This window comes from Mobula hypostoma, chromosome 2 (assembly GCF_963921235.1).
Source record: "Mobula hypostoma chromosome 2, sMobHyp1.1, whole genome shotgun sequence".
Taxonomy (NCBI): Eukaryota; Metazoa; Chordata; class Chondrichthyes; order Myliobatiformes; family Myliobatidae; genus Mobula; species Mobula hypostoma.
This window is the reverse complement of record NC_086098.1, coordinates 165,701,251-165,726,005: the sequence shown is the minus strand read 5'-3', so window position 1 is coordinate 165,726,005 and position 24,755 is coordinate 165,701,251. Positions and strand designations below refer to the sequence as shown.

The 24,755-nt window shown below is 53.6% G+C and overlaps 1 protein-coding gene across 1 annotated transcript in view; it reads left to right on the top strand.

Moving 5' to 3' along the window:
• The window catches only part of LOC134342641 (regulating synaptic membrane exocytosis protein 4-like), a 143,760-nt gene that overhangs the window by 100,710 nt on the left and 18,295 nt on the right, over positions 1-24,755 (top strand). The window contains exon 5 of the mRNA XM_063041004.1: positions 24,270-24,409. Within this exon, the coding sequence (XP_062897074.1) occupies positions 24,270-24,409 (140 nt within the window). The remainder of the gene's footprint in view (positions 1-24,269; positions 24,410-24,755) is intronic.

Here is a 24,755-nt window from a genome sequence, read left to right as displayed (position 1 = left end):
TGTGCATCGCCAAACTGTCCATCACCCAATCCCCCAGGCTGTAATACAGTCAGACTGTCCATTGCCCAATCCCCCAAGCTGCAATACAGTCGCACTGTTCATTGCCCAACCCCGCCAGGCTGCAATACAGTCACACTGTCCATCTCCAAACTGTCGATCGCCCAATCCCCCAGGCTGCAATATAGTCAGAATGTCTATCGCCCAATCTCCCAGGCTGTAATACAGTCACAATGTCCATCGCCAAACTGTCCGTCGCCCAATCCCCCAGGCTGTAATACAGTCACAATGTCTATCGCCCAAACCCCCAGGCTGCAATATAGTCAGAATGTCTATCGCCCAATCTCCCAGGCTGTAATACAGTCACAATGTCCATCGCCAAACTGTCCGTCGCCCAATCCCCCAGGCTGTAATACAGTCACAATGTCCATCGCCCAATCCCCCAGGCTGTAAAACAGTTACAATGTCCATCGCCAAACTGTCCGTCACCCAATCCCCCAGGCTGCAATACAGTCACACTGTCTATTGCCCAACCCCGCCAGGCTGTAATACAGTCACACTGTCCATCGCCCAATCCCCCAGGCTGTAATACAGTCACACTGTCCATCGCCCAACCCCCAGACTGCAATACAGTCACACTGTCCATCGCCCAACCCCCAGGCTGTAATACAGTCACACTGTCCATCGCCCAACCCCCAGGCTGTAATACAGTCACACTGTCCATCGCCCAACCCCCAGGCTGTAATACAGTCACACTGTCCATCGCCCAACCCCCAGGCTGTAATACAGTCACACTGTCCATCGCCCAACCCCCAGGCTGTAATACAGTCACACTGTCCGTCGCCCAATCCCCCAGGCTGTAATACAGTCACACTGTCCATCGCCCAATCCCCCAGGCTGTAATACAGTCACACTGTCCATCGCCCAATCCCCCAGGCTGTAATACAGTCACACTGTCCATCGCCCAATCCCCAGGCTGTAATACAGTCACAATGTCCATCGCCATACTGTCCATCGCCCAATCCCCCAGGCTGTAATACAGTCACAATGTCCATCGCCCAATCCCCCAGGCTGCAATACAGTGACACTGTCCATCGCCACACTGTCCATCGCCCAACCCCCAGGCTTCAATACAGTCACACTGTCCATCGCCCAACCCCCAGGCTGTAATACAGTCACACTGTCCATCGCCCAATCCCCCAGGCTGTAATACAGTCACACTGTCCATCGCCCAACCCCCAGACTATAATACAGTCACACTGTCCGTCGCCCAACCCCCAGGCTGCAATACAGTCACACTGTCCATCGCCCAACCCCCAGGCTGTAAAATAGTGACAAGGTCCATCGCCCAACCCCCAGGCTGCAATAGAGTCACACTGTCCATCGCCCAACCCCCAGGCTGTAATACAGTCACACTGTCCATCGCCCAATCCCCCAGGCTGTAATACAGTCACACTGTCCATCGCCCAACCCCCAGACTATAATACAGTCATACTGTCCGTCGCCCAACCCCCAGGCTGTAATACAGTCACACTGTCCATCGCCCAATCCCCCAGGCTGTAATACAGTCACACTGTCCATCGCCCAACCCCCAGACTATAATACAGTCATACTGTCCGTCGCCCAACCCCCAGGCTGTAATACAGTCACACTGTCCATCGCCCAACCCCCCAGGCTGCAATACAGTCACACTGTCCATCGCCCAATCCCCCAGGTTGCAATACAGTCACACTGTCCATCGCCCAATCCCCCAGGCTGCAATACAGTCACAATTTCCATCGCCCAACCCCACCAGGCTGCAATATAGTCACAATGTCCATTGCCAAATTGTGCATCACCGAATCCCCCAGGCTGTAATACAGTCATACTTTAAATATACAAACTGTCCATCGTCCAATCCCCCAGGCTGTAATGCAGTCAAAATGTGCATCGCCAAACTGTCCATCACCCAATCCCCCAGGCTGTAATACAGTCAGACTGTCCATCGCCCAATCCCCCAGGCTGCAATACAGTCACAATGTCTATAGCCAAACTGTCTATCGCCCAATTCCCCAGGCTGTAATATAGTCACAATTTCCATCGACTAACTGTCCGTCACCCAATCCCCCAGTCTGTAATACAGTCACACTGTCCATCTCCAAACTGTCCATTGCCCAATCCCCCAGGCTGCAATACAGTCACACTGTCCATCGCCCAATCCCGCCAGGCTGCAATATAGTCACACTGTCCATGGCCTAAATCTCCAGGCTGCAATACAGTCACACTGTCCATCTCCAAACTGTCCATCGCCCAATCCCCCAGGCTGCAATACAGTCACTCTGTCCATCGTCCAAACCCCCAGGCGGCAATACAGTCACACTGTCCATCGCCCAATCCCCCAGGCTCTAATACAGTCACACTGTCTATCGCCCAATCCCCAGGCTGCCATACAGTCACACTGTCCATCTCCAAACTGTCCATCACCCAATCCCCCAGGCTGCAATACAGTCACACTGTCCATCGCCCAATCCCCCAGGCTGCAATACAGACACAATATCCATCTCCAAACTGTCCATCGTCCAATCCCCAGGCTGTAATACAGTCTCAATGTTCATCGCCAAAATGTCCGTCACCCAATCCCCCAGGCTGTAATACAGTCATACCGTCCATCTCCAAACTGTCCATCGCCCAATCCCCCAGGCTGCTATACAGTCATACTGTCCATCGCCCCATCCCCCAGGCTGTAATACAGTCACACTTTCCTTCGCCCAACCCCACCAGGCTGCAATATAGTCACAATGTCCATTGCCAAATTGTCCATCACTGAATCCCCCAGGCTGTAATACAGTCATACTGTCCATCGCCCAATCCCCCAGGCTGTAACGCAGTCAAAATGTGCATCGCCAAACTGTCCATCACCCAATCCCCCAGGCTGTAATACAGTCAGACTGTCCATTGCCCAATCCCCCAAGCTGCAATACAGTCGCACTGTTCATTGCCCAACCCCGCCAGGCTGCAATACAGTCACACTGTCCATCTCCAAACTGTCGATCGCCCAATCCCCCAGGCTGCAATATAGTCACAATGTCTATCGCCCAAACCCCCAGGCTGCAATATAGTCAGAATGTCTATCGCCCAATCTCCCAGGCTGTAATACAGTCACAATGTCCATCGCCAAACTGTCCGTCGCCCAATCCCCCAGGCTGTAATACAGTCACAATGTCCATCGCCCAATCCCCCAGGCTGTAAAACAGTTACAATGTCCATCGCCAAACTGTCCGTCACCCAATCCCCCAGGCTGCAATACAGTCACACTGTCTATTGCCCAACCCCGCCAGGCTGCAATACAGTCACACTGTCCGTCGCCCAACCCCCAGGCTGTAATACAGTCACACTGTCCATCGCCCAACCCCCAGGCTGTAATACAGTCACACTGTCCATCGCCCAACCCCCAGGCTGCAATACAGTCACACTGTCCATCGCCCAACCCCCAGGCTGTAATACAGTCACACTGTCCATCGCCCAACCCCCAGGCTGTAATACAGTCACACTGTCCATCGCCCAACCCCCAGGCTGTAATACAGTCACACTGTCCATCGCCCAACCCCCAGGCTGTAATACAGTCACACTGTCCATCGCCCAACCCCCAGGCTGTAATACAGTCACACTGTCCATCGCCCAATCCCCCAGGCTGTAATACAGTCACACTGTCCATCGCCCAATCCCCCAGGCTGTAATACAGTCACACTGTCCATCGCCCAATCCCCCAGGCTGTAATACAGTCACACTGTCCATCGCCCAATCCCCAGGCTGTAATACAGTCACAATGTCCATCGCCATACTGTCCATCGCCCAATCCCCCAGGCTGTAATACAGTCACAATGTCCATCGCCCAATCCCCCAGGCTGCAATACAGTGACACTGTCCATCGCCACACTGTCCATCGCCCAACCCCCAGGCTTCAATACAGTCACACTGTCCATCGCCCAACCCCCAGGCTGTAATACAGTCACACTGTCCATCGCCCAATCCCCCAGGCTGTAATACAGTCACACTGTCCATCGCCCAACCCCCAGACTATAATACAGTCACACTGTCCGTCGCCCAACCCCCAGGCTGCAATACAGTCACACTGTCCATCGCCCAACCCCCAGGCTGTAAAATAGTGACAAGGTCCATCGCCCAACCCCCAGGCTGCAATACAGTCACACTGTCCATCGCCCAACCCCCCAGGCTGGAATACAGTCACACTGTCCATCGCCCAATCCCCCAGGCTGTAATACAGTCACACTGTCCATCGCCCAACCCCCAGACTATAATACAGTCATACTGTCCGTCGCCCAACCCCCAGGCTGTAATACAGTCACACTGTCCATCGCCCAACCCCCCAGGCTGCAATACAGTCACACTGTCCATCGCCCAACCCCCCAGGCTGCAATACAGTCACACTGTCCATCGCCCAATCCCCCAGGCTGTAATACAGTCACAATGGCCATCGCCCAATCCCCCAGGCTGTAATACAGTCACAATGGCCATCGCCCAATCCCCCAGGCTGTAATACAGTCACACTGTCTATTGCCCAACCCCCCAGGCTGTAATACAGTCACACTGTCCATCGCCCAAACCCCCAGGCTGCAATAGAGTCGCACTGTCCATCGCCCAATCCCCAAGGCTGCAATACAGTCACACTGTCCATCGCCCAATCCCCCAGGCTGTAATACAGTCACACTGTCCATCGCCCAATCCCCCAGACTGTAATACAGTCACACTGTCCATCGCCCAATCCCCCAGGCTGTAATACAGTCACACTGTCCATCGCCCAACCCCCAGACTATAATACAGTCATACTGTCCGTCGCCCAACCCCCAGGCTGTAATACAGTCACACTGTCCATCGCCCAACCCCCCAGTCTGCAATACAGTCACACTGTCCATCGCCCAACCCCCCAGGCTGCAATACAGTCACACTGTCCATCGCCCAATCCCCCAGGCTGTAATACAGTCACAATGGCCATCGCCCAATCCCCCAGGCTGTAATACAGTCACAATGGCCATCGCCCAATCCCCCAGGCTGTAATACAGTCACACTGTCCATCGCCCAACCCCCAGACTATAATACAGTCATACTGTCCGTCGCCCAACCCCCAGGCTGTAATACAGTCACACTGTCCATCGCCGAATCCCCCAGGCTGCAAAACAGTCACACTGTCCATCGCCCAAACCCCCAGGCTGCAATACAGTCACACTGTCCATCGCCCAATCCCCCAGGCTGTAATACAGTCACACTGTCCATCTCCAAACTGTCCATGGCCCAATCCCTCAGGGTGTAATACAGTCACACTCTCCATCGCCCAATCCCCCAGGCTGCAATACAGTCACACTGTCCATCGCCCAATCCCCCAGGCTGCAATACAGTCACAATGTCCATCGCCCAATCCCCCAGGCTGCAATACAGTCACACTGTCCATCGCCCAACCCCCAGGCTGTAAAACAGTGACAATGTCCATCTCCAAACTGTCCATCGCTCAATCCCCCAGGCTGTAATACAGTCACACTGTCCATCGCCCAATCCCCCAAGCTGTAATACAGTCACACTGTCCATCGCCCAATCCATCAGGCTGAAATACAGTCACAATGTCCATAGCCAAACTGTCCATCGCCCAATTTCCCAGGCTGTAATATAGTCACAATGTCCATCGCCAAACTGTCCGTCGCCCAATCCCCCAGTCTGTAATGCAGTCACACTGTCCATCTCCAAACTGTCCGTCGCCCAATCCCCCAGGCTGCAATACAGTCACACTGTCCATCGCCCAACCCCCAGGCTGTAAAACAGTGACAATGTCCATCGCCAAACTGTCCATCGCCCAATCCCCCAGGCTGCAATACAGTCACAATGTCCATCGCCCAACCCCCAGGCTGTAATACAGTCACACTGTCCATCGCCCAATCCCCCAGGTTGCAATACAGTCACACTGTCCATCGCCCAATCCCCCAGGCTGCAATACAGTCACAATGTCCATCGCCCAACCCCCAGACTGTAATACAGTCACACTGTCCGTCGCCCAATCCCCCAGGCTGCAATACAGTCACACTGTCCGTCGCCCAACCCCCCAGGCTGTAATAGAGTCGCACTGTCCATCGCCCAATCCCCCAGACTGTAATACAGTCACACTGTCCGTCGCCCAATCCCCCAGGCTGCAATACAGTCACACTGTCCATCGCCCAACCCCCAGGCTGCAATACAGTCACACTGTCCATCGCCCAATCCCCCAGGCTGCAATACAGTCACACTGTCCGTCGCCCAATCCCCCAGGCTGTAATAGAGTCGCACTGTCCGTCGCCCAACCCCCCAGGCTGTAATAGAGTCGCACTGTCCATCGCCCAATCCCCCAGACTGTAATACAGTCACACTGTCCGTCGCCCAATCCCCCAGGCTGCAATACAGTCACACTGTCCATCGCCCAACCCCCCAGGCTGTAATACAGTCACACTGTCCATCGCCCAACCCCCCAGACTGTAATACAGTCACACTGTCCATCGCCCAACCCCCCAGGCTGTAATACAGTCACACTGTCCATCGCCCAACCCCCCAGACTGTAATACAGTCACACTGTCCATCGCCCAACCCCCAGGCTGCAATACAGTCACACTGTCCATCGCCCAACCCCCAGGCTGTAAAACAGTGACAATGTCCATCTCCACACTGTCCGTCGCCCAACCCCCCAGGCTGGAAAACAGTGACACTGTCCATCGCCCAACCCCCAGGCTGTAAAACAGTGACAATGTCCATCGCCCAACCCCCAGGCTGTAAAACAGTGACAATGTCCATCGCCCAACCCCCAGGCTGTAAAACAGTGACACTGTCCATCGCCCAACCCCCAGGCTGTAAAACAGTGACACTGTCCATCGCCCAACCCCCCAGGCTGCAATACAGTCACACTGTCCATCGCCCAACCCCCAGGCTGTAATACAGTCACACTGTCCATCGCCGAACCCCCCAGACTGCAATACAGTCACACTGTCCATCGCCCAACCCCCCAGCCTGCAATACAGTCACACTGTCCATCGCCCAACCCCCCAGCCTGTAATACAGTCACACTGTGCATCGCCCAACCCCCCAGGCTGTAATACAGTCACACTGTCCATCGCCCAATCCCCCAGGCTGCAATACAGTCACACTGTCCATCGCCCAACCCCCCAGACTGCAATACAGTCACACTGTCCATCGCCCAACCCCCCAGCCTGCAATACAGTCACACTGTCCATCGCCCAACCCCCCAGCCTGTAATACAGTCACACTGTGCATCGCCCAACCCCCCAGGCTGTAATACAGTCACACTGTCCATCGCCCAACCCCCCAGGCTGTAATACAGTCACACTGTCCATCGCCCAACCCCCCAGGCTGTAATACAGTCACACTGTCCATCGCCCAATCCCCCAGGCTGCAATACAGTCACACTGTCCATCGCCCAACCCCCCAGACTGCAATACAGTCATACTGTCCATCGCCCAACCCCCCAGCCTGCAATACAGTCACACTGTCCATCGCCCAACCCCCCAGCCTGTAATACAGTCACACTGTCCATCGCCCAACCCCCAGGCTGTAAAACAGTGACACTGTCCATCGCCCAACCCCCAGGCTGTAAAACAGTGACACTGTCCATCGCCCAACCCCCAGGCTGTAAAACAGTGACACTGTCCATCGCCCAACCCCCCAGGCTGCAATACAGTCACACTGTCCATCGCCCAACCCCCAGGCTGTAATACAGTCACACTGTCCATCGCCCAATCCCCCAGGCTGCAATACAGTCACACTGTCCATCGCCCAATCCCCCAGGCTGCAATACAGTCACACTGTCCATCGCCCAACCCCCCAGACTGCAATACAGTCACACTGTCCATCGCCCAACCCCCCAGCCTGCAATACAGTCACACTGTCCATCGCCGAACCCCCCAGCCTGTAATACAGTCACACTGTCCATCGCCCAACCCCCCAGGCTGTAATACAGTCACACTGTCCATCGCCCAACCCCCCCAGGCTGTAATACAGTCACACTGTCCATCGCCCAACCCCCCAGGCTGTAATACAGTCACACTGTCCATCGCCCAATCCCCCAGGCTGCAATACAGTCACACTGTCCATCGCCCAACCCCCCAGACTGCAATACAGTCACACTGTCCATCGCCCAACCCCCCAGCCTGCAATACAGTCACACTGTCCATCGCCCAACCCCCCAGCCTGTAATACAGTCACACTGTCCATCGCCCAACCCCCCAGCCTGCAATACAGTCACACTGTCCATCGCCCAACCCCCCAGCCTGCAATACAGTCACACTGTCCATCGCCCAACCCCCCAGCCTGTAATACAGTCACACTGTCCATCGCCCAACCCCCCAGCCTGTAATACAGTCACACTGTCCATCGCCCAATCCCCCAGGCTGTAATACAGTCACACTGTCCATCGCCCAATCCCCCAGGCTGTAATACAGTCACACTGTCCATCGCCCAACCCCCAGGCTGCAATACAGTCACACTGTCCATCGCCCAACCCCCAGGCTGCAATACAGTCACACTGTCCATCGCCCAACCCCCAGGCTGTAAAACAGTGACAATGTCCATCTCCACACTGTCCGTCGCCCAACCCCCCAGGCTGTAAAACAGTGACACTGTCCATCGCCCAACCCCCAGGCTGTAAAACAGTGACAATGTCCATCGCCCAACCCCCATTCTGTAAAACAGTGACAATGTCCATCGCCCAACCCCCAGGCTGTAAAACAGTGACACTGTCCATCGCCCAACTCCCAGGCTGTAAAACAGTGACACTGTCCATCGCCCAACCCCACAGGCTGCAATACAGTCACACTGTCCATCGCCCAACCCCCAGGCTGTAATACAGTCACACTGCCCATTGCCCAACCCCCCAGACTGCAATACAGTCACACTGTCCATCGCCCAACCCCCCAGCCTGCAATACAGTCACACTGTCCATCGCCCAACCCCCCAGCCTGTAATACAGTCACACTGTGCATCGCCCAACCCCCCAGGCTGTAATACAGTCACACTGTCCATCGCCCAATCCCCCAGGCTGCAATACAGTCACACTGTCCATCGCACAACCCCCCAGACTGCAATACAGTCACACTGTCCATCGCCCAACCCCCCAGCCTGCAATACAGTCACACTGTCCATCGCCCAACCCCCCAGCCTGTAATACAGTCACACTGTGCATCGCCCAACCCCCCAGGCTGTAATACAGTCACACTGTCCATCGCCCAACCCCCCAGGCTGTAATACAGTCACACTGTCCATCGCCCAACCCCCCAGGCTGTAATACAGTCACACTGTCCATCGTCCAATCCCCCAGGCTGCAATACAGTCACACTGTCCATCGCCCAACCCCCCAGACTGCAATACAGTCATACTGTCCGTCGCCCAATCCCCCAGCCTGCAATACAGTCACACTGTCCATCGCCCAACCCCCCAGCCTGTAATACAGTCACACTGTCCATCGCCCAACCCCCCAGACTGTAATACAGTCACACTGTCCATCGCCCAACCCCCAGGCTGCAATACAGTCACACTGTCCATCGCCCAACCCCCAGGCTGTAAAACAGTGACAATGTCCATCTCCACACTGTCCGTCGCCCAACCCCCCAGGCTGTAAAACAGTGACACTGTCCATCGCCCAACCCCCAGGCTGTAAAACAGTGACACTGTCCATCGCCCAACCCCCAGGCTGTAAAACAGTGACACTGTCCATCGCCCAACCCCCCAGGCTGCAATACAGTCACACTGTCCATCGCCCAACCCCCAGGCTGTAAAACAGTGACACTGTCCATCGCCCAACCCCCAGGCTGTAAAACAATGACACTGTCCATCGCCCAACCCCCCAGGCTGCAATACAGTCACACTGTCCATCGCCCAACCCCAGGCTGTAATACAGTCACACTGTCCATCGCCCAATCCCCCAGGCTGCAATACAGTCACACTGTCCATCGCCCAATCCCCCAGGCTGCAATACAGTCACACTGTCCATCGCCCAACCCCCCAGACTGCAATACAGTCACACTGTCCATCGCCCAACCCCCCAGCCTGCAATACAGTCACACTGTCCATCGCCCAACCCCCCAGCCTGTAATACAGTCACACTGTCCATCGCCCAACCCCCCAGGCTGTAATACAGTCACACTGTCCATCGCCCAACCCCCCCAGGCTGTAATACAGTCACACTGTCCATCGCCCAACCCCCCAGGCTGTAATACAGTCACACTGTCCATCGCCCAATCCCCCAGGCTGCAATACAGTCACACTGTCCATCGCCCAACCCCCCAGACTGCAATACAGTCACACTGTCCATCGCCCAACCCCCCAGCCTGCAATACAGTCACACTGTCCATCGCCCAACCCCCCAGCCTGTAATACAGTCACACTGTCCATCGCCCAACCCCCCAGCCTGCAATACAGTCACACTGTCCATCGCCCAACCCCCCAGCCTGCAATACAGTCACACTGTCCATCGCCCAACCCCCCAGCCTGTAATACAGTCACACTGTCCATCGCCCAACCCCCCAGCCTGTAATACAGTCACACTGTCCATCGCCCAATCCCCCAGGCTGTAATACAGTCACACTGTCCATCGCCCAATCCCCCAGGCTGTAATACAGTCACACTGTCCATCGCCCAACCCCCAGGCTGCAATACAGTCACACTGTCCATCGCCCAACCCCCAGGCTGTAATACAGTCACACTGTCCATCGCCCAACCCCCAGACTGTAATACAGTCACACTGTCCATCGCCCAACCCCCCAGACTGTAATACAGTCACACTCTCCATCACCCAACCCCCAGGCTGCAATACAGTCACACTGTCCATCTCCAAACTGTCCATGGCCCAATCCCTCAGGCTGTAATACAGTCACACTCTCCATCGCCCAATCCCCCAGGCTGCAATACAGTCACACTGTCCATCGCCCAATCCCCCAGGCTGCAATACAGTCACAATGTCCATCGCCCAATCCCCCAGGCTGCAATACAGTCACACTGTCCATCGCCCAACCCCCAGGCTGTAAAACAGTGACAATGTCCATCTCCAAACTGTCCATCGCTCAATCCCCCAGGCTGTAATACAGTCACACTGTCCATCGCCCAATCCCCCAAGCTGTAATACAGTCACACTGTCCATCGCCCAATCCATCAGGCTGAAATACAGTCACAATGTCCATAGCCAAACTGTCCATCGCCCAATTTCCCAGGCTGTAATATAGTCACAATGTCCATCGCCAAACTGTCCGTCGCCCAATCCCCCAGTCTGTAATGCAGTCACACTGTCCATCTCCAAACTGTCCGTCGCCCAATCCCCCAGGCTGCAATACAGTCACACTGTCCATCGCCCAACCCCCAGGCTGTAAAACAGTGACAATGTCCATCGCCAAACTGTCCATCGCCCAATCCCCCAGGCTGCAATACAGTCACAATGTCCATCGCCCAACCCCCAGGCTGTAATACAGTCACACTGTCCATCGCCCAATCCCCCAGGTTGCAATACAGTCACACTGTCCATCGCCCAATCCCCCAGGCTGCAATACAGTCACAATGTCCATCGCCCAACCCCCAGACTGTAATACAGTCACACTGTCCGTCGCCCAATCCCCCAGGCTGCAATACAGTCACACTGTCCGTCGCCCAACCCCCCAGGCTGTAATAGAGTCGCACTGTCCATCGCCCAATCCCCCAGACTGTAATACAGTCACACTGTCCGTCGCCCAATCCCCCAGGCTGCAATACAGTCACACTGTCCATCGCCCAACCCCCAGGCTGCAATACAGTCACACTGTCCATCGCCCAATCCCCCAGGCTGCAATACAGTCACACTGTCCGTCGCCCAATCCCCCAGGCTGTAATAGAGTCGCACTGTCCGTCGCCCAACCCCCCAGGCTGTAATAGAGTCGCACTGTCCATCGCCCAATCCCCCAGACTGTAATACAGTCACACTGTCCGTCGCCCAATCCCCCAGGCTGCAATACAGTCACACTGTCCATCGCCCAACCCCCCAGGCTGTAATACAGTCACACTGTCCATCGCCCAACCCCCCAGACTGTAATACAGTCACACTGTCCATCGCCCAACCCCCCAGGCTGTAATACAGTCACACTGTCCATCGCCCAACCCCCCAGACTGTAATACAGTCACACTGTCCATCGCCCAACCCCCAGGCTGCAATACAGTCACACTGTCCATCGCCCAACCCCCAGGCTGTAAAACAGTGACAATGTCCATCTCCACACTGTCCGTCGCCCAACCCCCCAGGCTGTAAAACAGTGACACTGTCCATCGCCCAACCCCCAGGCTGTAAAACAGTGACAATGTCCATCGCCCAACCCCCAGGCTGTAAAACAGTGACAATGTCCATCGCCCAACCCCCAGGCTGTAAAACAGTGACACTGTCCATCGCCCAACCCCCAGGCTGTAAAACAGTGACACTGTCCATCGCCCAACCCCCCAGGCTGCAATACAGTCACACTGTCCATCGCCCAACCCCCAGGCTGTAATACAGTCACACTGTCCATCGCCGAACCCCCCAGACTGCAATACAGTGACACTGTCCATCGCCCAACCCCCCAGCCTGCAATACAGTCACACTGTCCATCGCCCAACCCCCCAGCCTGTAATACAGTCACACTGTGCATCGCCCAACCCCCCAGGCTGTAATACAGTCACACTGTCCATCGCCCAATCCCCCAGGCTGCAATACAGTCACACTGTCCATCGCCCAACCCCCCAGACTGCAATACAGTCACACTGTCCATCGCCCAACCCCCCAGCCTGCAATACAGTCACACTGTCCATCGCCCAACCCCCCAGCCTGTAATACAGTCACACTGTGCATCGCCCAACCCCCCAGGCTGTAATACAGTCACACTGTCCATCGCCCAACCCCCCAGGCTGTAATACAGTCACACTGTCCATCGCCCAACCCCCCAGGCTGTAATACAGTCACACTGTCCATCGCCCAATCCCCCAGGCTGCAATACAGTCACACTGTCCATCGCCCAACCCCCCAGACTGCAATACAGTCATACTGTCCATCGCCCAACCCCCCAGCCTGCAATACAGTCACACTGTCCATCGCCCAACCCCCCAGCCTGTAATACAGTCACACTGTCCATCGCCCAACCCCCAGGCTGTAAAACAGTGACACTGTCCATCGCCCAACCCCCAGGCTGTAAAACAGTGACACTGTCCATCGCCCAACCCCCAGGCTGTAAAACAGTGACACTGTCCATCGCCCAACCCCCCAGGCTGCAATACAGTCACACTGTCCATCGCCCAACCCCCAGGCTGTAATACAGTCACACTGTCCATCGCCCAATCCCCCAGGCTGCAATACAGTCACACTGTCCATCGCCCAATCCCCCAGGCTGCAATACAGTCACACTGTCCATCGCCCAACCCCCCAGACTGCAATACAGTCACACTGTCCATCGCCCAACCCCCCAGCCTGCAATACAGTCACACTGTCCATCGCACACTGTCCATCGCCCAACCCCCCAGGCTGTAATACAGTCACACTGTCCATCGCCCAATCCCCCAGGCTGCAATACAGTCAACCCCCCCAGCCTGTAATACAGTCACACTGTCCATCGCCCAACCCCCCAGGCTGTAATACAGTCACACTGTCCATCGCCCAACCCCCCCAGGCTGTAATACAGTCACACTGTCCATCGCCCAACCCCCCAGGCTGTAATACAGTCACACTGTCCATCGCCCAATCCCCCAGGCTGCAATACAGTCACACTGTCCATCGCCCAACCCCCCAGACTGCAATACAGTCACACTGTCCATCGCCCAACCCCCCAGCCTGCAATACAGTCACACTGTCCATCGCCCAACCCCCCAGCCTGTAATACAGTCACACTGTCCATCGCCCAACCCCCCAGCCTGCAATACAGTCACACTGTCCATCGCCCAACCCCCCAGCCTGCAATACAGTCACACTGTCCATCGCCCAACCCCCCAGCCTGTAATACAGTCACACTGTCCATCGCCCAACCCCCCAGCCTGTAATACAGTCACACTGTCCATCGCCCAATCCCCCAGGCTGTAATACAGTCACACTGTCCATCGCCCAATCCCCCAGGCTGTAATACAGTCACACTGTCCATCGCCCAACCCCCAGGCTGCAATACAGTCACACTGTCCATCGCCCAACCCCCAGGCTGCAATACAGTCACACTGTCCATCGCCCAACCCCCAGGCTGTAAAACAGTGACAATGTCCATCTCCACACTGTCCGTCGCCCAACCCCCCAGGCTGTAAAACAGTGACACTGTCCATCGCCCAACCCCCAGGCTGTAAAACAGTGACAATGTCCATCGCCCCCAACCCCCATTCTGTAAAACAGTGACAATGTCCATCGCCCAACCCCCAGGCTGTAAAACAGTGACACTGTCCATCGCCCAACTCCCAGGCTGTAAAACAGTGACACTGTCCATCGCCCAACCCCACAGGCTGCAATACAGTCACACTGTCCATCGCCCAACCCCCAGGCTGTAATACAGTCACACTGCCCATTGCCCAACCCCCCAGACTGCAATACAGTCACACTGTCCATCGCCCAACCCCCCAGCCTGCAATACAGTCACACTGTCCATCGCCCAACCCCCCAGCCTGTAATACAGTCACACTGTGCATCGCCCAACCCCCCAGGCTGTAATACAGTCACACTGTCCATCGCCCAATCCCCCAGGCTGCAATACAGTCACACTGTCCATCGCCCAACCCCCCAGACTGCAATACAGTCACACTGTCCATCGCCCAACCCCCCAGCCTGCAATACAGTCACACTGTCCATCGCCCAACCCCCCAGCCTGTAATACAGTCACACTGTGCATCGCCCAACCCCCCAGGCTGTAATACAGTCACACTGTCCATCGCCCAACCCCCCAGGCTGTAATACAGTCACACTGTCCATCGCCCAACCCCCCAGGCTGTAATACAGTCACACTGTCCATCGTCCAATCCCCCAGGCTGCAATACAGTCACACTGTCCATCGCCCAACCCCCCAGACTGCAATACAGTCATACTGTCCGTCGCCCAATCCCCCAGCCTGCAATACAGTCACACTGTCCATCGCCCAACCCCCCAGCCTGTAATACAGTCACACTGTCCATCGCCCAACCCCCCAGACTGTAATACAGTCACACTGTCCATCGCCCAACCCCCAGGCTGCAATACAGTCACACTGTCCATCGCCCAACCCCCAGGCTGTAAAACAGTGACAATGTCCATCTCCACACTGTCCGTCGCCCAACCCCCCAGGCTGGAAAACAGTGACACTGTCCATCGCCCAACCCCCAGGCTGTAAAACAGTGACACTGTCCATCGCCCAACCCCCAGGCTGTAAAACAGTGACACTGTCCATCGCCCAACCCCCCAGGCTGCAATACAGTCACACTGTCCATCGCCCAACCCCCAGGCTGTAAAACAGTGACACTGTCCATCGCCCAACCCCCAGGCTGTAAAACAGTGACACTGTCCATCGCCCAACCCCCCAGGCTGCAATACAGTCACACTGTCCATCGCCCAACCCCAGGCTGTAATACAGTCACACTGTCCATCGCCCAATCCCCCAGGCTGCAATACAGTCACACTGTCCATCGCCCAATCCCCCAGGCTGCAATACAGTCACACTGTCCATCGCCCAACCCCCCAGACTGCAATACAGTCACACTGTCCATCGCCCAACCCCCCAGCCTGCAATACAGTCACACTGTCCATCGCCCAACCCCCCAGCCTGTAATACAGTCACACTGTCCATCGCCCAACCCCCCAGGCTGTAATACAGTCACACTGTCCATCGCCCAACCCCCCCAGGCTGTAATACAGTCACACTGTCCATCGCCCAACCCCCCAGGCTGTAATACAGTCACACTGTCCATCGCCCAATCCCCCAGGCTGCAATACAGTCACACTGTCCATCGCCCAACCCCCCAGACTGCAATACAGTCACACTGTCCATCGCCCAACCCCCCAGCCTGCAATACAGTCACACTGTCCATCGCCCAACCCCCCAGCCTGTAATACAGTCACACTGTCCATCGCCCAACCCCCCAGCCTGCAATACAGTCACACTGTCCATCGCCCAACCCCCCAGCCTGCAATACAGTCACACTGTCCATCGCCCAACCCCCCAGCCTGTAATACAGTCACACTGTCCATCGCCCAACCCCCCAGCCTGTAATACAGTCACACTGTCCATCGCCCAATCCCCCAGGCTGTAATACAGTCACACTGTCCATCGCCCAATCCCCCAGGCTGTAATACAGTCACACTGTCCATCGCCCAACCCCCAGGCTGCAATACAGTCACACTGTCCATCGCCCAACCCCCAGGCTGTAATACAGTCACACTGTCCATCGCCCAACCCCCAGACTGTAATACAGTCACACTGTCCATCGCCCAACCCCCCAGACTGTAATACAGTCACACTCTCCATCACCCAACCCCCAGGCTGCAATACAGTCACACTGTCCATCGCCCAACCCCCAGACTGTAATACAGTCACAGTGTCCATCGCCCAACCCCCCAGGCTGCAATACAGTCACACTGTCCATCGCCCAACCCCCCAGACTGCAATACAGTCACACTGTCTATCACCCAACCCCCCAGGCTGCAATACAGTCACACTGTCCATCGCCCAACCCCCAGACTGTAATACAGTCACACTGTCCATCGCAACACTGACCATCGCCCAGCCCCCCAGGCTGTAATACAGTCGCACTGTCCATCGCCCAACCCCCCAGGCTGCAATACAGTCACACTGTCCATCGCCCAACCCCCAGACTGTAATACAGTCACACTGTCCATCGCCACACTGACCATCGCCCAACCCCCCAGGCTGTAATACAGTCACACTGTCCATCGCCCAATCCCCCAGCCTGTAATACAGTCACACTGTCCATCGCCCAACCCCCAGGCTGTAAAACAGTGACACTGTCCATCGCCCAACCCCCCAGACTGCAATACAGTCACACTGTCCATCGCCCAACCCCCCAGCCTGCAATACAGTCACACTGTCCATCGCCCAACCCCCCAGCCTGTAATACAGTCACACTGTCCATCGCCCAACCCCCCAGGCTGTAATACAGTCACACTGTCCATCGCCCAACCCCCCCAGGCTGTAATACAGTCACACTGTCCATCGCCCAACCCCCCAGGCTGTAATACAGTCACACTGTCCATCGCCCAATCCCCCAGGCTGCAATACAGTCACACTGTCCATCGCCCAACCCCCCAGACTGCAATACAGTCACACTGTCCATCGCCCAACCCCCCAGCCTGCAATACAGTCACACTGTCCATCGCCCAACCCCCCAGCCTGCAATACAGTCACACTGTCCATCGCCCAACCCCCCAGCCTGCAATACAGTCACACTATCCATCGCCCAACCCCCCAGCCTGCAATACAGTCACACTGTCCATCGCCCAACCCCCCAGCCTGTAATACAGTCACACTGTCCATCGCCCAATCCCCCAGGCTGTAATACAGTCACACTGTCCATCGCCCAATCCCCCAGGCTGTAATACAGTCACACTGTCCATCGCCCAACCCCCAGGCTGCAATACAGTCACACTGTCCATCGCCCAACCCCCAGGCTGTAATACAGTCACACTGTCCATCGCCCAACCCCCAGACTGTAATACAGTCACACTGTCCATCGCCCAACCCCCCAGACTGTAATACAGTCACACTGTCCATCACCCAACCCCCAGGCTGCAATACAGTCACACTGTCCATCGCTCAACCCCCAGACTGTAATACAGTCACAGTGTCCATCGCCCAACCCCCCAGGCTGCAATACAGTCACACTGTCCATCGCCCAACCCCCCAGACTGCAATACAGTCACACTGTCCATCGCCCAACCCCCCAGGCTGCAATACAGTCACACTGTCCATCGCCCAACCCCCAGACTGTAATACAGTCACACTGTCCATCGCCACACTGACCATCGCCCAACCCCCCAGGCTGTAATACAGTCACACTGTCCATCGCCCAATCCCCCAGCCTGTAATACAGTCACACTGTCCGTCGCCCAACCCCCCAGGCTGTAATACAGTCACACTGTCCATCGCGGATTTCCATGACACCCCAAAGTGTTTATTATTCTGCACAAGCACTTCTTCTGGAAGCTCATTCCATTGTGGGCTGAAACCCCATATCACAACGTAGTGAATCCTGATGCAGAGTCCTGACCTGGAACAGCGACAGTTCCCTACCCACCACAGAAGCTGCTTGACCCAGTCAGTACCTTCAGCAGATTGTGTGTTGCTCCAGATTCCCATCTCTGGTCTCTGCACCGTGGTGTCTGCGGAGAACAATCCACCTCTCAGTTCTGTCGTTCATTGTTGGCTCTGTTGGGAAGGCTACAGTTGTTCAGTGTAATTCCTTGATCTTGAGGTGACAATGTGGATTGCCTTATCACACTGTGGAGTTTGTACTGGTGAGATCTCCTACAGTTCCCTAGTGGTTCGGAGTCTTTGGAGCCCAGACTGGGCCAGCAGGGGACAACTCCTATCCCAATGCCCCAGGAGGGCAATTGTGCCAGTTTCTCTCTGCCTAACAAACACACACTCTTTTGTTGACTAACGTGATCCAAGTTCTCAAACAGTTGGCTGGGAGTTGAACTCCCTCTGATCAACAGATCCATTAAGAGCCATGGCAGTGGGGAACCCTTCCCCCCACAGCAGTGGCCAATCCCTCCCCCCACAGCAGTGGGGAACCCTTCCCCCCACAGCAGTGGCCAATCCCTCCCCCCACAGCAGTGGGGAACCCTTCCCCCCACAGCAGTGGCCAATCCCTCCCCCCACAGCAGTGGGGAACCCTTCCCCCCACAGCAGTGGCTAATCCCCTTCCCCCCACAGCAGTGGCTAATCCCCTTCCCCCCACAGCAGTGGCTGATCCTTCTCCCCCCACAGCAGTGGGGAACCCCTCCCCCCACAGCGATGGCCAATCCCTCCACCCACAGCAGTGGCTAACCCCTCCCTGCACAGCGATGGCTAATCCCTCCCCCCACCCACAGCAGTGGGGAACCCCTCCCTCCACAGCGATGGCCAATTCCTCCCTCCATAGCAGTGGCTAATCCCTTTGCCCACAGCAGAGGGGAAGGTGGTGAAAGTTAGCAACAAACATTTCCAGCTGAATAATACAATCCCATCAATATTCAACCTCATCAATATTCAATCCTATCAATATTCAACCCCATCAATTATCCACCTTCATCAATAATCTGTCCCCCATGAAGAATTAACTTCTTTCAATGATCAACCCTCATCAATATTCAACATGCATCAATTATCCACCTTCATCAATAATCTACTCCCATTAATAATTTGTCATCAGAAATCTGCGGCCTTAGTAATGCACAGTCTGTCAGTAATCTATGCATCCCCATCATACTTTGCTCCATTATTAATGTGCTTGTCAATGTTTCGGGCACATGATAGTGTGGCTCTTAGATATTAGAACACCAATGACCTGGGTTAAGTCCCTGCTGCTAACTGCGAGGAGTTTGTACATTCTTCCTGTGACTACGTGCGTTTCCTCTGGGTGCTCTGGTTTCCTCCCAGATGCAAAGATGTCCAGTTTAGTAGGCTAATTGTTCACATGGGTATAATTGGGCAGCACAGGCTGTTACTGTGCTGTATCACTCAATGAAAAGATTCTGCTGTAGTCAGGAACCTCCAGCCCATCAATAATCTATCAATCCATTAATTATTCTTCCCAGATCAATACTTTGTCCTGCATCAATCAACTGCTGCTATCATAGAAACATAGAAAACCTACAGCACAATACAGGCCCTTCGGCCAACAAAGCTGTGCAGAACATGTCATTACCTTAGAACTCCCTAGGGTTACCCATTGCCCTCTATTTTACTAAGCTCCATGTATCCATCCATGAGTCTCTTAAAAGACTCTATCGTTTCCACCTCCACCACCGTTGCCAGCAGCCCATTCCACGCACTCACCACTCTCTGCGTAAAAAAACTTACCCCTGGTATCTCCTCTGTACCTACTTCCAAGCACCTTAAAACTCTGCCCTCTCGTGCTAGCCATTACCCTTGACTTCTATGGTCCGAGTCCATAGGACACTCATAGCTGCTATGCAGGTTGACTCTGTGGATGAAGAAGGCATGCAGTGCATTAGCCTTCATCAATCGTGGGATTGAGTTTAAGAGCTGAGAGGTAATGTTGCAGCTATATAGGACTCTCGTCAAACCCCACTTGGAGTACTGTGCTCAGTTCTGGTCACCTCACTACAGGAAGGATGTGGAAACCATAGAAAGGGTGCAGAGGAGATTTACAAGGATGTTGCCTGGATTGGGGAGCATGCCTTATGAGAATAGGTTGAGTGAACTCAGCCTTTTCTCCTTGGAGCGATGGAGGATGAGCGGTGACCTTATAGAGGTGCACAAGATATTGAGAGGCATTGATCATGTGGATAGTCAGAGAATTTTTCCCAAGGCTGAAATGGCTAACACAAGAGGGCACAGTTTTAAAGCGCTTGGAAGCAGGTACAGAGGAGATGTCAGGGGTAAGTTTTTTACGCAGAGGGTGGTGAGTACGTAGAATGGGCTGCTGGCAACGGTGGTGGTGGAGGCGAAATGATAGGGTCTTTTAAGAGACTTCTGGATGGATACATGGAGCTCAGAAAAATAGAGGGCCTAGTAAGCCTAGGTAGTTCTAAGGTAAGGACATGTTCAGCACAGCTTTGTGGGCCGAAGGGCCTGTATTATGCTGTAGGTTTCCTATGTTTCTATTTCAGCCCTGGGAAAAAGCCTCTGACTATTCACACGTTCAACACCTCTCATTATCTTGTACACCTCTATCAGGTCACCTCTCATCCTCTGTCACTCCAAGGAGAAAAGGGCCAAGTTCACTCAATCTATTCTCATAATGCATGCTCCCCAATCAGGCAACATCCTTGTAAATCTCCTCTGCACCCTCTCTATGGTTTCCACGTCCTTCCTGTAGTGAGGCAACCAGAACTGAGCACAGTCTGACCAGGGTGCTATTTAGCTGCAATTTTACCTCTCGGCTCTTAAACTCAGTCCCACGGTTGATGAAAGTGCAGGTTGATTAACCACACAATCAACCTGCACAGCAGCTTCGAGTGTCCTATGGACCCCAAGATTCCTCTGATCCTCCACATTGCCAAGAGTCTTACCATTAATACTATATTCTGCCATCATATTTGAGCTAGCAAAATGAACCACCTCACACTTATCTGGGTTGAACTCCATCTGCCACTTCTCAGCCCAGTTTTGCATCCTATCAATGTCCCGTTGTAACCTCTGACAGCCCTCCACACTATCCACACTACTCCCAACCTTTGAGTCATCAACAAATTTACTAACCCATCCCTCCACTTACTCATCTAGGTCATTTTAAAAAATCATAAAGAGTAGGGGTCCCAAAACAGATCTTGAGGCACACCACTGGTCACCAACCTCCATGCAGAATATGACCCGTCTATAACCACTCTTTGCCTTTTGTGGGCAAGCCAGTTCTAGATCCACAAAGCAATGTCCCCTTGGAACCCATGCCTCCTTACATTCTCATTAAGCCTTACATGGGGTACCTTATCAAATGCCTTGCTGAAATCCATATACACTACACCTACGGCTCTATCTTCATCAATGTGTTTAGTCACATCCTCAAAAAATTCAGTCAGGTTCGTAAGGCATAACTTGCCTTTGACAAAGCCATGCTGACTATTCCTAATAATATTATGCCTCTCCAATGTTCATAAATCCTGCCTCTCAGGATCTTCTCCATCAGCTTACCAACCACTGAAGAAAGACTCACTGGTCTATAATTTCCTGGGCTATCTCTGCTCCCTTTCTTGAATAAGGGAACAACATCCGCAATCTTTCAATCCTCCAGAACCTTTCCCGTCCCCATTGATGATGCAAATATCATTGCCAGAGACTCTGCAATCTCCTCTCTTGCTTCCCACAGTAGCCTGGGGTACATCTCGTCTGATCCTGATGACTTATCCAACTTGATGCTTTCCAAAAACTCCAGCACATCCTCTTCCTTAATATCTACATGCTCAAGCTTTTCAGTCAGCTGCAAGTCATCACTACAATCGACAAGATCCTTTTCCGTAGTGAATACTGAAGCAAAGTATTCATTAAGTACCTCTGCTATCTCCTCCAGTTCCATACACACTTTTCCACTGTCACACTTGATTGGTCCTATTCTCTCACGTCTTTCTTGCTCTTCACATACTTGTAGAATGCCTTGGGGTTTTCCTTAATCCTGTCCGCCAAGACCTTCTCATAGCCCCTTCTGGCTCTCCAAATTTCATTCTTAAGCTCCTTCCTGCTAGCTTTATAATTTTCTAGATCTTTATCATTACCTAGTTCTTTGAATCTTTTGTAAGCTCTTCTTTCATTCTCGACTAGATTTACAACAGCCTTTGTACACCATGGTTCCTGTACCTTACCATCCTTTCCATGTCTCATGGGATGTACCTATGCAGAACCCCACACAAATATCTCCTGAACATTTGCCACATTTCTTCTGTACGTTTTCCTGAGAACATCTGTTTCCAATTTATGCTTCCAAGCACCTGCCTGATAGTTTCATATTTCCCTTTACTCCAATTAAACACTTTCCTAACTTGTCTGTTCCTATCCCTCTCCAATGCTATGGTAAAGGAGATAGAATTGTGATCACTATCTCCAAAATGCTCTCCCACTGAGAGATCTGACACTTGACCAGTTCCATTTCCCAATACTAGATCAAGTGCAGTCTGTCCTCTTGTAGGCTTATCTACATATTGTGCCAAGAAACCTTCCTGAACACACCTAACAAACTCCACCCTATCTAAACCCCTCTCTCTAGGGAGATGCCAATCAATATTTGGGATATTAAAATCTCCCACCACAACAACCCTGTTATTATTACACCTTTGCAGAATCTGTCTTCCTATCTGCTCCTCGATGTCCCTGTTACTATTGGGTGGTCTATAAAAAAAACACCCAGTAGAGTCATTAACCTCTTCCTATTCCTAACTTCCATCCACAGATACTTAGTAGACAATCCCTCCATGACTTCCGCCTTTTCTGCAGCCGTGGCATTATCCCTGATCAGCAGTGCCATGTCCCCGCCTCTTTTGCCTCCTTCCCTGTCCTTTCTGAAACATCTAAAGCCTGGCACTTGAAGTAGCCATTCCTGCCCCTGCACCATCCAAGTCTCTGTAATTGCCACAATATCATAGCTCCAAGTGCTGGTCCATGCTCCACTAAGCTGTCCCTCATCAAAAATCCTCCTCCTTATCAGAAATCTACTCCATCACTCATCAAGAACTTCAAAGCTCGTCAAAAATCTCACTTATTAGTAATCCACCTTCCCTCATCAATAAGACCCCCCCCCCACTTCTCAGTAATCTATTGACCCTCCCTTCAATTATCCAATCACCTTTACGAACCCCTCACTCCCCACCCCCTACTCCTGTGTCGGGCTTTAGATGGGGTGCTGAGTGTTTTGGGAATCCCATCCTCCATCCATTGAAGGGTCTTTAAAGAGCCAGTGCTCCACTGAGTGACATCTTCTGTAGATGTTCCTGCCCCAGCCGATCCCACCAAACACTCCGAGACATTGACTCCTTCATGTGATCCACTCTTCCCCTTTTCTCCAATGGCTGGAGGCCCGGAGGGTGTGAGAGAAGAAGGGGGTTGTTTTGGTGCTTGTTGTGTTCTGTGTGGTGACACTGGCAGGCTGCTCCTGCACATCCCCAGGTTGTGTTGGTTGTTAATAAGAACAATGTATTTTACTGTACATTTCCCTGTTCGTTCTTTTGCTGCCATGCGGTATGATGTAGGTGATCATGGTCTATGACCGTGATTGTTTTTGCCAATTTTTTCCACAAAAGTGGTTTGCCATTGCCTCCTTCTGGACAGTGTCTTTACAAAACGGGCAACCCCAGCCATTATCAATACTCTTCAGAGACTGTCTGCCTGGCGTCAGAGGTTGCATAACCAGGACTTGTGATATGCACCAGCTGCTCCCACGGCTTCACGTGACCCTGATCAGGGGGTAAGTAGGTGCTACACTTTGTCCCAGGGCAACCTGCAGGCTAGCAGAGGGAAGGAGAGCCTTACACCTCCTTTGGTAGAAATGTATCTCTACCCCACCACCCAGCGTTTTCATGTACATGTGAATCTGAATGTCTGCATGCTGATGATGAATTGGGTTGGGTTCCAACCATTCTCCTTTTCTTCCAGCTGCTTATATTAAACTCTACCTTCTGGAGAACGGGGTCTGCATTGCGAAAAAGAAAACCAAGAGTGTGCACAAATCTCTTGACCCGCTGTATCACCAGATCCTGGTCTTCAATGAGAGTCCCCAGGGCAAGATATTGCAGGTCAGTGTTGGATGAATTGGGTGGGGGTGGGGCTTCATGCACTAGAGAGCCCTAGAATCAGAGAGCAATACAGCACAGAAACGGGCCCCTTCAGCCCATCTGATTCATGCTGACCTTTCCAGTTACCCATTTCGGCCCATAATCCTCCAAACCCCTCCCTTCATGTATTTATCCAAATAACTCATAAAGTGGAGACATCCATAAGTACTCACTCCACTCTGGTTGGGTGAGCCTAAAGGTGAAAGGTGAAATATTTAAGGGGAACCTGAAAGGGTACTTCGCTGAGGGTAGTGAGAGTATGGAATGAGCTGCCAATGGAAGTGGTGAATGTGGGTTCGATTTCAAC